This window comes from Humulus lupulus, chromosome 9 (assembly GCF_963169125.1).
Source record: "Humulus lupulus chromosome 9, drHumLupu1.1, whole genome shotgun sequence".
Taxonomy (NCBI): Eukaryota; Viridiplantae; Streptophyta; class Magnoliopsida; order Rosales; family Cannabaceae; genus Humulus; species Humulus lupulus.
This window is the reverse complement of record NC_084801.1, coordinates 11,016,095-11,036,466: the sequence shown is the minus strand read 5'-3', so window position 1 is coordinate 11,036,466 and position 20,372 is coordinate 11,016,095. Positions and strand designations below refer to the sequence as shown.

The 20,372-nt window shown below is 36.8% G+C and overlaps 2 protein-coding genes across 2 annotated transcripts; both read left to right on the top strand.

Moving 5' to 3' along the window:
• Nucleotides 1–3,506: 3,506 nt before the first annotated feature.
• On the top strand, nt 3,507–6,387 carry LOC133802227 (pyruvate dehydrogenase E1 component subunit beta-3, chloroplastic-like). The gene is made up of 4 exons (XM_062240498.1): nt 3,507–3,941; nt 4,037–4,134; nt 4,266–4,309; nt 5,172–6,387. The coding sequence occupies exons 1-4, from the start codon at nt 3,830–3,832 to the stop codon at nt 6,142–6,144; spliced, it is 1,227 nt and encodes a 408-aa protein (XP_062096482.1). The 5' UTR covers nt 3,507–3,829; the 3' UTR covers nt 6,145–6,387.
• A 4,984-nt stretch (nt 6,388–11,371) lies between these two features.
• On the top strand, nt 11,372–13,286 carry LOC133799416 (probable protein phosphatase 2C 72). Its single transcript, XM_062237434.1, has 3 exons — nt 11,372–12,085; nt 12,166–12,493; nt 13,027–13,286. Exons 1-3 carry the CDS (start codon nt 11,891–11,893, stop codon nt 13,284–13,286), a joined length of 783 nt encoding a protein of 260 aa, XP_062093418.1. The 5' UTR covers nt 11,372–11,890.
• The last annotated feature ends 7,086 nt before the right edge of the window (nt 13,287–20,372 follow it).

Below are 20,372 nucleotides of genomic sequence, written 5' to 3'. Positions count from 1 at the left end.
TCAATCTCCAACAACAATCAGGGTCTTTGCATGTGATATACCACACGTCAGTACCAAAATTTTTCACCATATACTCAAAGTTATTCTTCATTGCAAATAGAGCAGGTTTGATTTTTAAATCAATCTTGTACTCAAAAGTCTTCCCAACATATATTTCTCTCAATGGTGCACCAGATGATGAGGAATGGGTTTTAGCAGATGCCTCAATATCTTCTTTTGTAAACATTGGGGTACTCCATCTGGTGTGATCTTCTCTTGATACAATTGTCTCCCTCCACCCAGTGTTATCTTCTGTCCTAGCAGGTTGATTATTGCTTCTAGCAGGTGCTCGGCGTCCTTGAGTTGGGAGGTGTGCCTGTGCAAGAGGTAGTCCTCACTCTTCTTCTACTTGTTGGGCATGGGAAATGTCTAACTCCTCATTTGAAACATCTGCACTATAATACGAGTCATCCTCGGAACCATCATCATTATCTTCAATGCAATTACCAACTGGATCATCATTCACACAGGGATCGTACTCATATGCCTCAAGCACACCTGTGGGACCTCCTTGTGGTATATCAAGCTGAATAGTAGCCATTAGATCAGTAACTGGAATAAAAGTGCCCACCTCGCTAAGATGCTTGTAACTTCTACCTGCAGGAGATGGATCGACACTGGTCGTGTCTTTTTTGTTCACACTAGGAGAATGATTTGATATGGCATTCTTCTTAACTGGAGTCACACATAAGACTATCCGTTCTTTCAAGCTTATTCCTAAGAATACACGAACTTGACGATCATTCCTCAATTGAACCGGTGCAAATGGTTGGTCGCCGCATACGTATGGCATCTCGAGTTTCAATTCATACACCTCTCTATCCACCTAAAATGTCTCGTGCAGTATGTCAAGTAGTTGCAAGTAAGTGACATCATTCTCTACTAGTATCACTTCACCTTCAGCATCCTTAAAATACCATTTCCTACCATTTGTTTCCCAAACACCGTTGTAAGAAACAAATACGTAAACAGTAGAACCTGAAATAAAAAAACACAAATACAATTAGCTGAAAAACAGATAGTAGGAAATGGCATTTTAAGGATGCTGAAAAATATGACCATCGAGCCTGAATCGAGTAGGCATCGAGCCTCCATCGAGTATGCACGAAATAGTGAGAATGCACATTACCATCGAGCTTGCATCGAGCAAGTATCGAGTAACAATCGAGCAAGCATGCAACCGTAAAGAATGATGTGTCATCGAGCCTGCATTGAGCAGGCATCGAGCATGCACGAAATAGTGAGAATGCACATTACCATCGAGCTTGCATCGAGTAGGTATCGAGTAACCATCGAGCACAACATGCAACGTAAAAAATGATGTGCCATCGAGCCTACATCAAGTAGGCATCGAGCATCCATCGAGCATGCATGAAATAGTGACAGTGCACATTACCATCGAGCACCCATCGAGTAGGTATTGAGTAACCATCGAGCACAACATGCAACCGTAAAAATTGATGTGCCATCGAGCCGGCATCGAGCAGGCATCGAGCAACCATCGAGCACAACTCAAAGCCAAAAAAATTTTAGAAAACGCAGATCGAAAAAAAAACTAGAAAAAAAATATGTGCAAATATTGCTCAGATCTATTCGAAATGCCCAAAAAGTTTAAAGGAAACATCACTAATCCAAGTAATTAAGAAAAAATTGCTTACCCATAAGATTTTTCTCCAAGATTTCTCAACCCTTACTTTGGTCTTGATCTCTACAAATGGCTTTCGTAGGGGGTTCCTTCGTAGGGGGTTGCTCGACTTCCTTCTACTGTGGTGCTCTTAGTGGCGGTGTGAGGTGAGGTGAGTGAAAGAGAGTGAGGAAGAAACAAGAAGAAGGAAGAGAAGAGGGAAGAGAGGAGAGAGAGTTGTGATAGGGGTAATTTGGGTATGCTAAAATAAATTGGCATTATTTTGTAATGATAAAAAGGCCTAGCATTATTTTGAATTACACCACCCCATGAAGCATAAAAACTCAAATTTCCCTTTGAGATTTGTTTTTTTTTTTTTCTTTCTAGGTTTGGCTTAGTAACTAGTTATCAATAAGTTGTTATTTTGATAGTGGTAACTGGTTACCACCTTCTTCTTCTTCTACTTCTCAAATCAATTTTTTTTTGAACTAATTTTTTATTTTTAGATCTGGCTTAGTAACTAGTTACCATTCAATTGTTATTTTGATAGGGGTAACCGGTTACCACATCCTTCTTATTATTCTTCTTCTTCTTTAGTGGCTACATTTCGATATGTTTTTTTTTGAAATCTGACGGTAATCAGTTACAATTCACTCAAGTACTTGCATAGAAAACATGAAGGGTCATAATCTCGTATATTTTTTTAAAAAATATAAGAAAAACTTTTTGTAAAATATGAATAACAATAAATATTATAATTATATTAAAAATGTATAATATATAAAAATATTGTATAAAATCTGCTTAATAAAATAAAATAAAATTATAATCAAAATTACTAAAATATCTTCACAAAATTTCCCAAACTAATTACTAAAATTTCATACAATAAAATATGGTATCAATACTAAATTATTACAAAAATATAGAAAAAAAACCCATGAAAATGTAAAAATATAGAAAATACCATATAAAATGCACAATATTTAAAACGCCATGTTTATCAAACTTTTGAAAAAATTCTCATATTCCATGTAAATTCCACAAAATTTTTCCACACAATTAGCTTAAGTTAAAAAAACCATAAATTTTAAAAAAAATCTTAAAATATCCATATTTATAAAAAGAAATGAAGAAAGTCCATTTTTTACCTTACTTCCTCATGATAAAACCATTTAAAAATTATATTAATACCCTTATAAATAATACAAATTATATTAATACTAAACTTTATAATAAAATAAATCTCATAATATTAATTAAAATGTGCTAGTCCTACAGCCTCTAGTATTAAAAGATAAAAAAAAAATGCAAGTCCTACAAGAAAAATTACAAGTTAAATTTTTTTTTTTGAAAAAGAACTTGATATAATTTTAATTTTTTTCTTTTTTGTCCTTTTACATTTAAAACCAAATGCCAAAATGGTAAATGAAAAATTGTTAGAGCAGATGATCCGACCACCCAGTAAGCTACTTTGACCAATTAAATGCCAGCATGAGTCCACATCGTCCGATCAATGGCCCCACAAAAGACACTCCAACGAGGTTTTCTTGTTAGGGTTGGTCCAGGTAGGCTACCAAGTACCAACGACACCAATGAATATTTTCCCCTCTACACCAAAAGCTCCACCCTTCTCATTCCAGAATACCCAATAAAAACCTTCCACGAGTTCTCTTTTTGTAAAATCAGAATACCAATTCAGTAATTTCACTCTTCAAACTTGACGTGGCAAAGTTTTATTAGCTGTAGATTTAATTGCACCTAGTTATGGAAACATTTTGACTGATTACAATCACAAAAATAAGAAGAGAGAGAGAGAGAGAGAGAGAGAGAGAGATGGAACGGAGGCGATGGAAACTATGTGAGAGCTTGTTGTTAATATGTGGCAGCTAAGGCTTTCTCTCTCCTCCTCTGAATCGCTCTCTCTCTCTCTCTCCCTCTTCGTAGTCTTCTTCTTCAATTAAATCGCCTAACGCTAAGAAGAGCAACGTAAAACCATAACACCCATTTTTTGCTTCCTCAGTTTCTCCGTCCTCTCTCTCTCTATAAATATATATATATATATATTATATATAGGCTGTTATATATACGGAGAGAGTTCAGTCTCGTTGCTCTTCTCAATTCCCATTTCTGTATCTCTTTTTGGGTGTTGGATTTTGGGATCAAATGGCTACCATTTTTCATGGTATTGGAGCTTCCACGGCTTTATCAGCCACCTCCAAGTCTAACGCTTTGGATTCGAACAAATTCCATGTCCCATCTCGTAGATCTCTCTCGGGTACTTCTTCGTTCTTTCGAATTTTACTGATTCGGCATTTGGGTTTTGTTATTATTATCTTTTCTGAGATGGGCTTTTTTGATTCTTTGGTTCAGGGAGGAAAGCTAGCTTCTTTTGTGTCAGATCCGAGCTGAACTCTGGTACGAATCCGAGAGGTCGACGTGCTGATCACCTTGTTATGAACGCTGTTGCAGTAACACTCTTGCCCCTTTTCTATTTCGATTTTTCTTTTGGGTTTGCGTTTTTATCTTAGTTTTTCGATTGTGTTGAATTTGCGTTGTCTGGATTTTGATTGTTTGTTCTTTGGATTTTTGTTTTTGGTAGACCAAGGCGGATAGCTCTGCGGCATCCACGGCATCGAAACCAGGGTATGATTTTTTTTACTCAAAGCTCAAACATATGCAATGCTTGTTTATTTTGTTATTTTTTTCAATTCTTGCTTTAATATCGGTTATTATAAGGACATGCATAAACTTCAATTTTTACCAGTTTGTGTGCTTAATGTTGCTAGAGAAAGATAATTGGTAGGTTGTTAGTTGTTTGTTACTATTAAAATGTTGTTTAATGGTCTCCAATGGTTGGTGAAAAGTGGTTTGGTTTCATAAGTTCTGTGATTTGTAAGAAAAATATATTTTCTTTATAAAGATGAAACTTTTTTTTTTCTTTCTCTAGTTCTTTTAACATTTCTGGGTGAGATCCATAATCAATCTCTGCTATGTGATTACAAATTATAAATTAGAATTTTAATCCTATTACTAAAATTTTAACTACTTTTCTTATTTATTTATATATACTAGAGAAATGGTGTAAATTACTAACTCTGACGGCAACAGTTTTTATTGGTTGAGAAACTAAATTTGATACATGGGGCTAAACTTGAATACTAATAAGACTGAAGCAAATAAATATGTTACACAATTGTAAGTGGTCCTTATTCCTTGTAAGAATCAAGCTATTCTTTTCATGCAGCATTTTTCGAATAGGCAATTTTTTCTCACCATTAAGACTATTTTAACGCCCTAATTTTCACCATATATTTGATGTATTATGATCTTAGTCTTCTTAGATAGAGCAAGTGATGTATGTTCTATCTTAATCATGTTTATGGTATCTCTGCAACTACTCATAGTGATGTGGTCCTCAGTAATTTCTATCAATTATATTATGCTAGTAGTAATAATATTGATTAATTAAGACAGGTGCTAACTAGATATGTATGTTATTTTTCAGCCATGAACTTCTACTTTTTGAAGCCTTAAGAGAAGGTTTGGATGAAGAAATGGAAAGGGATGCTACTGTTTGTGTTATGGGTGAAGACGTTGGACACTACGGAGGTTCTTACAAGGTGACCAAAGGCATGGCTGACAAGTATGGGGATCTTAGGGTTCTTGACACCCCTATTGCTGAGAATTCCTTTACAGGTATGGGTATTGGAGCTGCCATGACTGGTCTGCGACCAGTTGTTGAAGGTATGAACATGGGATTTCTCCTTCTGGCTTTTAACCAGATCTCTAACAACTGTGGTATGCTTCATTACACATCTGGTGGCCAGTTCAAGATTCCAATAGTTATTCGAGGACCTGGTGGAGTGGGTAGGCAGCTTGGGGCTGAGCACTCGCAGCGTCTGGAGTCATATTTTCAATCTATTCCTGGAATCCAAATGGTGGCGTGCTCAACTCCATATAATGCCAAGGGCTTGATGAAAGCTGCTATTAGAAGTGAGAACCCTGTGATTCTCTTTGAGCATGTGTTGCTTTACAATCTCAAGGAGAGAATTCCAGATGAAGAATATATATGTAATCTTGAGGAAGCGGAAATGGTAAGACCTGGAGAGCATGTCACCATACTAACATACTCCCGGATGAGATATCACGTGATGCAGGCTGCAAAAACTTTGGTGAACAAGGGTTATGACCCTGAAGTGATCGATATCAGGTCACTGAAGCCATTTGATCTTCACACAATCGGGAATTCAGTGAAGAAGACACATCGTGTGCTGATTGTAGAGGAGTGCATGAGAACTGGCGGGATTGGTGCCAGCTTAACAACCGCAATCAACGAAAACTTCCACGATTATTTGGACGCCCCAATTATTTGTCTGTCTTCTCAGGATGTGCCAACCCCATATGCCGGGTCACTGGAGGAATGGACTGTGGTTCAGCCTGCCCAAATCGTCACCGCAGTCGAGCAGCTCTGTCAGTAATTTGAAGAACCCAAAATGAGCATAAATTGGTTCACCTACTTTAGTAGTCCCACCTGAGAAACTTTTGAAATTTTTTATTTGAGTTCAGGTATTGATAGTTATTTGGTGGTGTTATAAGAACTAGTAACTATTTATGATGTCAAAGGTTCCTAGTTTGGTTTGCCTTTTGGTTTAGTTGAATGAAATGTAAGGTTCAGTCGTTCACTACCCCAGGTAGAGTGAAATCACCAACTTTCTTTCCCATTTATTTTTACAGGGCCATTTATTTAAATGATGCATGTTGCTTTCATAGATTCATAATCGATGTAATTCTATAATATATATGAATTTCTATAATATATATAAATAGTAATAGTATTGGGAAAATCGGTTCAGAATCATGGGATCCTTTTCTATTGGATAAGAAGGGCTGTTTTATGAGCGGCAACATGTAGCCTTATAAATCCAACGACAACTTGTAAAATACAACTATGTTTTGATTATAAAACTTGCCGTTTTATGAGCCGCAACATGTTTCAACTCTTATTATTGTTTTTTTCTACGCTTTGTAAATTAATTTTTGAACTATTTTACTACATTGAGTGTTTGAGTTTAAAAATTGACACTATTCACCTATATACAACTTTTACAATAGTGTTACAAATTTGTAACAAGAATAACTAATAACAAATAATATAAACTGGTAACTGGGTGCTGAATATGCGGTTGTTATACACGGATTGAAGTTGGTATAGGTCTTGCTGAAACTTCATAATCACCGAAAATCATTGGCCAACATAACAAGGATTGAAGCTGCTATAGGTCTTGCTAAAACTTCATAACCACTGTAAATCATTGGACAACAAAATGGAGGTATTGTTGCTGCAAAAAGTAAAATAAGAATGAAATTACCGATATAGTTAATAGGGTTGATTTGCGGACCAAGTCGCTCTCTTTAAGACCTTTCGTGGCTCTGCCCCAAGTGTGCACAGTGTAACATGCCGACCTTGAGGGCATGTTATAAGCTAGGTTGGTGCTCGGTCAGATGCGCACGCGAGGGTGCAAGCTGGTGAGCATGCTGATGCCTAGTTTGTACGACAGTGACATTTTTGTAAATATCTTCAATATTGCCCGAAAATGAACGGGACTTGGTAGGTTCCATATTGAAGGGTCAATGAACGCAATTGTACAATCAAATTTGAGAGATTCAGAGAATTGGCGAGCTGAGAGCCAAATATGTCTCCCAAGCAAAAATCATATATGTTCCTGGCAGAAGGCTAAAAGCTCAGAAGACTCTTTGTAGGGGGAGCACCTGGTGTCAGCTCTCCACCACCCCCTGGCGTAGGTGCATCAAGTGAGCTACTATTAGTTGGGAGGACTAGCAGGGCGGGCATACGAGGACCACGAGGGGACTTAAATATCTCCATGAGTAGGAGTACTCATGGACATTACCAGGCGGCCCCGATAGTGCGTCGAAGTGTATTGCCAGAGGTTTATGGGTATGGTTCCCTTGACTTGCCGGTATGCCACTTGCATGGAACGTAGCCCAAACCTCCGAGATACATCGTGGTGCACCATGACTACGAGTCTCGACACGAGATGGCACGTGATGTTAGCATGCAAGCATTTGAGGGTGCCTTATGCTTGAGTAGGACAGAGGTCCAGTGTGTGCTACTAGTCTGGCAGCTAGTCTTGAGGGCCTACCAACATGAGTGATGACATTGTGCCATGAGGATTGGACCATGGACGTATTGTAGTCCTTGGACCATGATGGGAGCTATTCTGAAGGTATCGAATAGGGCATGACGAGAGGCATTGGCACGTCAACTTGGTGTTGGCTCTTGGCCACACATACTACCTTGGCTTGTGAATGTCTGGGTGAGCAACAGTGTTGGAATTTGCCTTGCCATAGTGGAACCTATAGACAGTGTGAGTATCTTGGCTAGATAGCTTTGATGCATGGATGCACTCATAGATGCTCGAGAGCATGACTCGACGAGAGTTGTTCGAGAGATGGAAGTGTGCAGAGGCACACGATCGAACGAAAAATGTTCCCATTGTTATCCGAATGGTTGGAAAGCTAACCTTAGCTCAAAGGAGTCAAGGTGTCGTACATGCATTTCCGGTGTCAAAATGTCAGCCTGTGACACCTAGCAACAGTGCTGTCCCTAGGATAAAACAGCCCAGATCGACATTGTCGATATTCCTCTGCACTGAAGGAAGTTGTTCATATACACTCCATAATCGCTCAAGAAAATCAAAGAAATGATTTTTATTTTATAAAAAGCATATTCCTTCCCTCTTTACAATCTGTATATTTATCGAGTTAAAAAAATAGAACCGAGAAGTAACGGGAAGAAGAAAAATGTTTTTTCAGAACGTGGGGAAGAAGTCGCATCGTGTAGAAAATTAAGGAGAATGAATAGATATTTCAGTCTCCCAATTTGACTGAACTAAACACGTTTTGAATTAAATAAAAAAAATATAAAAAAATATTTATTAAATAATTTTTTCCAATAAAAAAATAAAGTGTGACACCACACCACACCACACCACACTCGGATCGGTTGGTGACGTGTGCATGTGGTGGTCAAGTGTGCGAGTCCTCACCCATGCGCACAAAACTGGATATCTCTTGGGGCACACCCCAGTCGCTAGCACTTGTATCTTATATACACTTATAAAAGAGTGTTCCAAATCTATGTGAGACTATTTCCCATATCACACACAAAAAACACTTTTCTTTCAATTTAATAATTCACTTTAACTTTTGAAAAAAGTTCCAAGAGGTATACTCTTTTGAAAATGGTTACAATTGTTTTATTTAATATTTGAAATCAGTTGTGGTTTATTATACAAATGTGTATGTGAGTGCATGTATTGATTCCTTAATTTGTTTTTTCTTTTATATAAAATGACATATTGGTTTCGTTAGATTACCAAATATCACTTCAACATGAATGATGTATAAAATTTTCACCATTTTGGCTTGCATTTTTTTTTATTATGGTGTTGGTTGAATGTGGTTTAGAATGCACAGTGTGATGATTCGGTTTACATATTTGTTTATAAATTGTGTACATTATTTGTTAGGAAACTTTTAGTTAGTTGTTAGAACTAGTGTAATAAAAAGTTGGCCATAAGTAAAAATTTGATGCACTCATTGTAAACGAAAGAGTTACTAAATTGTAAAACCAGAGCCTTATATTGTTTTGTATACTGTTGTTAATATTTTAAGTATTATTTTGGGGATAATTAATAGTTTGGTGTGTTGGTTGTTAATCAAAGAGTTATAAATATGACCAAATAGTTATGTTATTTTGTAATGTATTATTTTATGGGAAATGCTAAAAAACATCTTAGGGTGTCCAATACATTATGCCGTATTTGGTGTATTATGATACTATATTAATTTAAAATTAAAATATATGAGACCTGATATTAAATCACATGAAACAATATGTAACTTCCTAGGGTACCTTATATCAATGCATTATTTTATTTTTGGATACTATTGCGTTTGTGATAAATATTGACCATTAAATAATATTTGTGTTATGGAATATATAAGTAACAATAAAGTAATCATTAAAACTTTTGGTGATAGGTAAAGTTTTAGTGTATTGATTGTTAACCAAGTACTAATGTAGAGCCTAAGAGTCGTGTTATTTCATTGAATTTGGTTATTTTAGGTACTATTTTGTTCTTGATATTTATTCACCACTAAATAGTATTTATTTATTAATTATGGAATATATTAGTAACCAAAATGTTAAACTTTAGCTTTTTGAATTTACAGGATTGGATAAAATGACAATTTATGTTTACCATAATGGAACTTGGATGGACAATACCAATTTTGTAGATTTTGAGGTAATAGGCATAATAATACCATGAGGTTGCAACTTTGAGCTTCTAAAAAATCTACGCTCTTGTTGCTCACAACTATTTGAAAAACAAGCAATAATCCATTACCATGCAACAATAATGGACATATGTTGGAAAGCACATACACATAACTACCAATGAGTTGCCAAAATGTTGAGAAATTGCAGAAAACATGACTACTTGTGTGATTGAACAAGAAAACTTGCTCGAGGCCAATAGATTTGACAATTGTGGTGCTTCATTGATCATCGATCCACATATAGAGACAATCAACGTTCATCAAGTATACCAAGACAAGAATATTAAATGCAATGAATTTACATATTCAATTCGAAAATGTTCCAACATAAGGTAAGAAGCTTTTTCTTAGTATGTCTGGATTATGAAAACTTTCATCGGTACTTTGAGTATATAAATAAAGAAGACTGACATGTTCAAGTGAGATGGTTTGATGATACACACATGCTCATTGAACCTACTTGTAGGGGCGACCATCCTCAAGCTACAAACAAGTCAGTTGGAGAGTGTATGAAAACTAAATTTTATTTGAATATGAAAACAATATACGGATCGAATGACGTTGTTCATGACAGGTACAAGATTACATTTTTTCCATTTCATATCAAAAGGCATGAAGAACAAAAGAAAAAAAAGACAATGGAACTAGTAAGGGGCAATCCCCAAGAGTCATATATCATGATCTACTAGCTATACTATATGGGAAATATGAAAAACTATGTTTAGAATTTATCCCACCAAATGGAATCCTCGATAAAATATGTCAATCTTCTATCCTATGTCATAAATACCCGTGACATTTTCTTATTTCTACATTGTGGTTGCTCTCTCACGTCCCACGTTGTGAAAAAATATTGAAAATCATCCTTCATCCTTCATCTCTCTCTTTCACTTCATTTCTCTTGGCTTCTCCATCCATCATAACAGAAAATACAATGACTGAGTTGTTATTTACAGCTGGTATTTTAATTATGAAGTCAAGTACCTGGTTACTTAAACAGATTTAGAAAGAAAAAAAACCCCAGAAAAATCAAATATGAAGTCAAGTACCTGGTTACTTAAACAGATTCAGAAAAAAAAAACCCAGAAAAAATCAAATATGAAGTCAAGTACCTAGTTACTTAAACAGATTTAGAAAAAAAAACCCAGAAAAATCAAAAGTTTTGTTTGCTTGTTTTTTTATTTCTTGTACTTGTATTCTGAATAATTTTTGTAAACCTGTGGATACATTTTTTGAGCAAACGTTCTAGTTCTATTTCTTTAAATAATTAATAAACACATAAATATTTATGTTAGAACCTTATTTGACGAAGGTTTGACTGCTAAACCTATATCCAATTGATCTAAACATCACAGGGAATAACCTTTTGACAACTTTTGCCCTTTTCAACCAAAAAAACTAATCAGCTAACCTAAGCTTCATATGTTAAAAGTACCCTAAAATATTCAACTACCTAGCTTCTTATACTACCCTAGTCTACATTAAATAATAGCAGTTAACTTTTCTTAAGTACATTTCTTAAATCAAATCAAATATGAAGTCAAGTACCTGGTTACTTAAACAGATTTAGAAAAAAAAACCCAGAAAAATCAAATATGAAGTCAAGTACCTGGTTACTTAAACAGATTTAGAAAAAAAAAACCCAGAAAAATCAAATATGAAGTCAAGTACCTGGTTACTTAAACAGATTTAAAAAAAAAAAACCCAGAAAAATCAAATATGAAGTTCAAAATCAGATGTGAAAAAGAATAAAACTAGATTTGAAGAAAGAAAAAGAAAATAAGAAAGACCAAATAAGAAGAAAGAGAAGAAGAATAAGAAGAAAGAAAGAAGAAGAAGAAATATTCAGTTAAGTCCGCCATGGGACTGTGCCTATCCAAACTCTCATCGGAGCTCCCCCACTCTGACTCCCTCAACGGCAGCCATGAAAGCCGAGCCGTCTTCTCCGACCAACGCAACTCCACCAATACTCACACTCGGCCCCACGCTCTCTTCTCTCTCTACTCCCGCAAAGGAACCAGACCTCTCAACCAAGACTCCGCAGTTCTCTGTCAGGTAACCATGGCTTCCGATCCAAATCTTCTTCTTCTCTTCCGATTTCTGCCTTTCATTTCGATTTCATTCGCCTTGGTTAGGGTTTCGGAATGACTGAAGCAACCGTCTGTGCTGTTTTCGACGACCATGGACCCAACGGCCATGTAGTGAGCGAGCTGGTCAGGAATCGCCTTCCTCTGATTTTACTCAACCAAAGAGTCGCCGTCAACGAAAGTTCTCCCGTGAAAATGGAAAACATTGAATTCAAATTGGTACCGCCTAATTTTGATATGGATCCTAAGATTTGGAATGAAGCGATCACCAGTTCGTTCGAAGTTCTGGACGCCGAGCTTGGGATTCCGCATAAATTTGACTTCTCTTGTAGTGGAACCACCGCCGTCGTCGCCATTGCACAGGTTCATGTTTATGGTAATTTATTTACCATATTTTAAACTTTTTTTCCAAAACTTACCATATTTTGTTCAATTATTTTTTTTCCCATAAATTTAGAAACTATATATATTTTTCCCATATTTATGTAAACTTCTCTTAGAAAAATAATACAACTTTCTTTTTCTCATTTTTGTAACAGATTTTGTTTAAGGCCTAAGTGGCATTCTTTTACAATGTTCTTTTTGGACCCAAGGATCTGATATGGTATCAAAGAAATAAATGGTATCCTACGTTTTTTCCACATCTTCTTTCTTCACCATTGTAACCCTAGCCCACTTCAATATCTCTTTCTTTCTTTCTTCAACCTACCGCCTTCCTCCATTGCTACAAACCCTAATTTTCTTTTCCCCTCTTTTCTCTCACTGCCTCCATTGCTAATAACTCAAACCTGAAGCTTCCCAGTCGACACCACCCATCAAAACGTTTCATCTGTTTTTTTTCTTGATTTGAAGCCTATTTTTTCTTTCACTGTTTCAACACCATCCTTCTCCATTTCTGAAGCTTCTTAGTCGACATTCCTCACGCCATCAACGGAACCACCACGGCCAGAACTCGTTCTCAGCGCCACACCCCTGAAACCGAAGGGAACTCTGTCAACCATGGAGCTCCAGACCGTTTAGACGCGCCTCTCTCCGACCATGGCCGCTCTACCTCGTCCGTTCCACCTCCGCCGACCACAGCTCCGCCAACCGCAGCTCTGCTACCTACGGTTTCTCCTGTCATAGCTCCACCGATTCCACCCATATATGAGAATCCCTATTTTCTTTAGGAGCTATTTTGGTCTTTAGCATCCTCCAAGGCAGCAACAATTATAACTTTTGGGTTCTATCTATCACCATTTCTCTTGTTGCCAAGAACAAGATGGGTTTCATTCTTGGTAAGATACCCACACCCCTAGTTCATGATCCACACTACAATTCTTTGACCCACTGCAACTCAATGGTTATGGGTTGGATTCTTAACTCGGTTTCACCTCCCATAGCTGCAAGCATTTGTACCGTGATCGTGCTTCTGCAATGTGGCAAGATCTTCATGATTGGTACTATCAAAGAAATGGCACTCAGATTTACAAACTGAAGCAGTCCATTTCCAACTTCAAACAAGGGGATCTTGACATTACCACATATTTTACCAAGTTGCAAACTCTCTGTGATGAACTGACTATGTTTAGGCCACTCACCGATGGTGTCTCTTCGAATTACCAAGAACAAGATTATGTCTTGTATTTTCTAATGGGTTTAAATGAATCATATGCCCAAATCCTCTCCAATATTCTGATGATGGAGCCCTTTCCTCCCATTAACAAAGTTTTTTCTCTCATCATCCAAGATGAAAACACAAAGACTATTGTATAACCTTCAGTTTCCTATTGCTGCCCCTGTTCACACGAACAAATATTTTGGGAAGAAACCTTTACTGTGCATTCACTGTGGCCTCCAAAATCATACACGCGATCGTTGCTACAAGCTCCACAGTTTTCCCCCTGGTTGGAAACCAAAACCTCGTTACTCAAATGTTTCTTGGACTGCCAATAAACCAGATTTTCCACCCAAGTCTCAACCAAAACAGGGATTAGCTGCTGTCGTTTCTAATGGTCCGCCAACTTCAAGTTTCACTCCTGCACAATGCCATCAACTCCTCACATATCTTGCTAATCAGATGCAATCTCGACATCCCGAGACCATTGCCCCAGCTTCACAAGTTTTCAGTATACACTCTACCTTTTCTTCTTGGCTGCTTGATACAGGTGTTAGTCATCACATTTGTAAAGATAAATTTTTGTTTACTGATTTTGATGATATTGCTTTTCCTAACTTTGTTTCCATGCCTATTGCCATGACTGCCCCTGTCCTTAAAATTGGCACTATCAAACTATCATAAACACTTATTTTGCATAATGTGTTATTTGTCCCTACATTCACCATAAATCTCATCTCTGTTAGTGCATTATGTCAACAATCTGCTTATAATGTAATATTTACATTACATGATTGCATTATTCAGGACAAGGATTGCCATACTCTGATTGGGAGGGCTAAATGTTTTGGGAATTTATATGCCATGGATGTGCCTAGGATTGCTTCTATCTCTACTGACATATGGCACTCAAGACTTGAACACCCTTCTTTACATGTTTCTACTAATGCAGATTTTTTACTTTCATTTTCAACTTTAAATAAACATGATATTCCTTGTAATATTTTTCATTTAGAAAAATAAAGAAAATTGTCTTTTCCCTCAAATAGCCATATTTCCAATTCTATTTTCGATCTAATACATATTGATATATGGGGACCTTTTATGCATGAGACTAGAGAAGGATATTGATATTTCTTGACTATTGTAGATGACCACTCTTGTTATACTTGGCTTTTTTTTTTATTAAAAATGAAATATGATGTTTCCACAATTATACCATTTTTTTTTTCATAATGATTCACACAATTTGGCACTAAAATAAAAGGGGTTAGATCTGATAATGCCAAGGTATTAGCTTTCGATAGTTTTTTAAAATCACAAGGCACTATTCACTACTTATCTTGTGTTGATTGTCCTGAGAAAAATTCGGTGGTTGAACGAAAACACCAGCATTTGCTCAATGTTGCAAGAGCTTTAATGTTTCAATTAGGCTTTTCTTTAGTATATTAGGGTGACGTTGTTCTTACAGCCACCCACTTGATCAACTGGATTCCCTCGAAGCCTCTCAAAAACATTACGCCCTATGAGGTATTACATTCTAAAACTCCTACTTATGATCATTTAAAATGTTTTGGCTGCTTGTGTTTTGCTTCCACTTTGCCAAGCTCAAGAAATAAGTTCTCTCCAAGAGAGCTATTCCTTGTCTCTTCCTAGGGTATCCCCAAGGTATGAAAGCCTACAAAGTCATGGGCCTAACCACTAATAAAATATTAATATCTAGAGATGTTCTATTTTATGAGAAAGTTTTCCCTTTTCTCAATAATAGATCTATTGATAACATCGATTCTTTATTTTCTAACATTACTTCTTCATTGTCCATGCATGTAGCAAATGGAGCTGCTGCCCATGAACCTTCTTCACTAGAAATGGACACTTCACAAAGGCAACAAAACCATTTCGGCATTGACAACAACACCAATGAAGTCATCACTAGAACATGGAAATCTTCTAAACCTCCCTCTTTTTTCAGCAATATCACTGTTATAATAGTTTAGCATCTAGAAAATCTTCTACTAAAAATCATTTATCTGACTGCCTTGATTATTCTAAATTGCATCCTTCATTTCATACAATTATTTGCAATGATAGCCCTATAAGTGAACCCACATCTTACATGACAACTAGTCTTTCCTTAGAATGGACCAATGCAATGAATGAAGAACTAAATGCCTTAGACAATAACAACACTTGGACCATAGTTGACCTTCCCACTACACATAAACTGATAGGGTGTAAACAAATTTATAAACTTAAAAGAAATTCCTAGGTTATTGTTGAAAGATATAAAGCTAGGTTAGTTGCTAAAGGCTATACTCAACAAGAAGGAGTGGATTATTTTGACACATTTGCCCCTGTTGCAAAAATGGTCACTGTTAAACTTTTGTTAGCCATTGTTGTCCATTATGGTTGGCATTTACACCAAATAGATATCAACAATGCTTTTTTGAATGGTGATCTTGATGAAGAGATTTAAATGTCCCTACCTTAAGGATACACACTTAAGGGGGAGCAAACTAATTTCTAAGTTTACAGACTGGTTTGTAAACTTAACAAAAGTCTATATGGCCTTAAGCAAGCCTCTAGACAGTGGAATACTAAACTTACTACTTTCTTACTTGCCTATGGTTTTTAGCACTCATATACCGATTATTCATTGTTCATTAAGCATGACAATACAACTTTTTTGGCTCTATTAATCTATGTTGATAATGTTATGATTGTAAGCAATTCTACACATGCCATAAACACTCTTATATATTATTTACTTATCGTCTTGTTTTCAATTGAAAGATCTTGGTGAACTAAAATTCTTCCTTGGTCTTGAACTTGCTAGGAATAACAAAGGCCTTTTTCTTGCTCAGCGAGGTTATGCTCTCCAAATCCTTGAAGACAGTGGCCCACTTGGATGCAAGACAACATCTTCATCAGTGGATGTCAACCTCAAGTTATCCGCTGAAGACGGCGAGCTACTTGAGGACCCAAAAGCTTATAGAAGAATACTCATTGACCGCCTCATCTACTTGACCATCACACGACCCGATCTATCATTTTTCATCAATAGATTGAGGAAATTTGTTTGTTCACCACGACAGCCCCATTATCATCAAGCTGCCCTCAAAGTGCTCCACTACATCAAATCCACTCTCGGACGTGGTCTCTTCTACCCAACCAGCAAAGACTTCATCACCACCACTCATTGGCCCCTATATCATTGCATCAAAGTTTTCTGTGATGCTGATTGGGCTGCTTGCCCAGACACTCGGCGCTCCATTTCAAGTTTTTGTGTGTTTTTCAACAACTCTTTGATCTCTTGGAAGTCAAAGAAACAACACACACTCTCTTAATCTTCCGCTGAAGCTGAGTATAGATCCATGGCTAATGCCACCACTGAAGTTATTTGGCTGCTCTCCTTACTCAAAGAACTTGGTTTTCCTAAAACAAAACTAGTTCTTCTCTACTGTGACAGCCAAGCAGCTCTTCATATCTCTTCCAATCCTATCTTCCATGAACGAAAAAAGCAGATAGAGATAGATTGTCACTTAGTTCGAGACAAAATCAATCAAGGTATCATCAAAACTTTACATGGCTCCACCAGCAACCAGCTCGTTGTCAACCTCACAAAAGTTCTGCCAACAACTCAATTTCACACTCTTGTCTCCAAGATGGGTCTTCACAACATCTTTTCCCCATCTTGAGGGGGAGTAATAGAAAATACAATGGCTGAGTTGTTATTTCCAGTTGGTATTTTAGTTATTTTGTTGGGTTTGTTTGTTGTTGGGTTGTTTTGATTTGGCCTCTGTTTTGGACCCTATATATATATATTTCTACTTTAAGTTTAGAAAAATACAACTTTCTTTTTCTCATTTTTATATTCAGATCAGATTTTGTTTAAGGCCCAAGTGGCATTTTTTTACAATGTTCTTTTTGGACCCAAGGATCTGATACATCATTAATACCACGATTTCTTTTATGCTTTTAATGATTTCGAATGTAAACTCATGAAAATATTTAGTTAAGACACTAATATATGCATTTCGAACAGTCTTAGGCAAGATTTTTTTAAAAAAAAAAAAATGAAACTCTAAGATCTCTCTTCTCTTTCACTATAAACAAGCGAGTTGCAAAGAGATACAAGTTGCTCCCAACCTCAATTCCAGGTAAAGAATCTAATACTTTCATAACTTCTGATATACTACTCACACTAAATATTTCAATAGTTCTACTTCTAGTCTCCACAACATCAACAAGACGACCAATTTGTTCAAATATCATTGTAGACCCTCCCTTCTTCATTTTTCCTTTTTCTTTTTTTAGTTTTTTATTTTGTTTCTCAAGCAGCTCTGTTGATCTCTTGTTATTTCCCTCTTCAGGCATTCTGTCAATATTAGCCATCTTTGGCTCATCATCACTACTCTCAAGTTGTTCATATAAGGTTTCGTTATCATTAAAAGTTGGAATTATTCCAAATGAAGGTGTTCAAGCATACTCTCATGTAGCAACAGTGTTCATGAAAATCCTATCTAGCTTTTGCTCTAACTCTGGTTCAATTCCCCGAATGCGAAACTTTGCAGCATTGGGATGAATCTACAAAAAGAATTTTGTTAATTAAATGTAAAATTCATAAAACAATATTTTAATTTAATAAAAGTATTTAACAAGATTTACATGTACTTGTAATTTTCTATTCCACCAATCTTCAGATGCATCAATTATTTTCTTTTTTATATTCCATCCTAAACCAGTTTCTTTGCCAATGAGTTGCTTCCAAAGCTTCCAATCATTTTTTAACCCATCCCACTTATTTTTTAGTTGGGCTCTTGTATAAACTCTTTCAGTGACATTCTTCATATTTGTTTTCAAGTTTAGATATCCAATTTTATCTAAATAAGTAGTAGGGTGATGACTGTAACGCTCTGGATAACCAAGACCGTTACACTGTGTGTTTTAAAATAGTGCAAGACTTGCTAATCAAGTCATTTGAACAGTAATGTGATCCTAAGGTTAATTACCAAGTTAGGTTAAAAAGATTTTGGAGCATAAACAGATAATTTTCGTTAAAATAAACGTTTGGTACATGGGATCTAAAAAATAGGGTTAAGAGAGATAAATTTACATTTCTCAAAAGTTATATACAACCAGTGGCCACTCTAATGGAAAAATATAAATTTTAGGCTCCGTCCTTGTACTTTCCCTTGGTCGTGACAGACGAGTAGCTGACAATGTACACCTCGACCCCAGAGCTCTCCAACTCATGGTTGGTCCAGCTTACCCTTGCTTTTACCTGAACCACATAGCACCCTTGAGCCAAGGCCCAGCAAGAAAACCATAACAGCAAAAACATAATCAGTAATAACAACCAATCAATCATATGACAATCATCCAGAAGTTCACAAGTTATAGGCATCAAACTAATAACGGTAAACATATACGTTTAGCAATAGATCTCAATCAATATGCATATGCTCAGAGTCGATGCCCTTAGGCCGAACCCTCTGTATACTCAACTGAATCCAACTCGCTTAGGCCAAGTCCAGTGTTTTCCTAGCTGACCTCGGCTCATAGTGGCCAAGCCGCGTCCTATGCGCATGTATCAGCCCCGACACTCATAGGCCGACTATTTCATAATTCTCATAACAATATCATAGTTATACAACACATAAACTCATATATAGGGAATTTCAGTCCTAAGACAGCCACACAAGGGTGCAGTTTTCTTATCTTAAATTCTGAGCGGAGGATACGGAACGATCCTGAGAACGATCCTTAGCAATAAACCTAGTCACAGTGGCCAATGGGTAAACATCAACTTCTAATTCAAATAAATACTTAGGAGAAAAAAACTAGCCTCCGGGACCTCGATTTCTACTAAACCAGGCAGTAGAAATTGTCCTGAGCAACTAGGTTTGAACTCCTGCACCTCACCAATTCTAGAAACCAATCTAAGGCAAGAATCCCTAGGCGGGTCGCAACCTGCCCCTAAGGGTCGCGCGCGCCCCCCCAAGTTAGAGGCTAAATCCTCAAGATTCAAGGTGGAGGCAAGTTGTGACTTGCTCCCTAGGGTCGCAACGCGCCCTCGAAGCAGAGAGTCCTCCCAGGAAATCTGGGCATGCGGGCCATGGTGCCCATCAGCTGGGTCGCGACATGCCCCCACGTACCCAGAATTTCTGTGTTTTCTCCTTGTCCTTCTTAGCCAAAAACTTCAAGAACACAATTAAACCTTCAACCAAATTTAGAACCAAACCCAGAATTCTTATCCCCACTACTTAAACATCATAACCCACCTCATAAACAACTTCTACTCTTCCTAACACCCAAAATTAGTTTAAGAAACTACTCTCATGCAAACCCAACCTCTTAACATAAGCTCAACAAAATTAGAGAATTTGACTAGAACTCTTACCTCAAATTGTCGCCTAGTTTCCCCAGCAGTATCCTTGAATGAACTCAGCTTAATCCTTAGGTTCCCACAGCTGAATTTCCCTGGTTCCAATCTTCAATTCACCATAAATTTCCTCAAACTTAAGGGAGAGAGGGAGGAATCGTGAGTGAGAGAGAGATGAGAATGAGTGCTAAAACTTCCACTAGTGCTTTCTGGTGGATTCTAGTTTTGCCTAAGGTATATCTGGCTATTTTCCTTAATCAAAATGGACTAAAA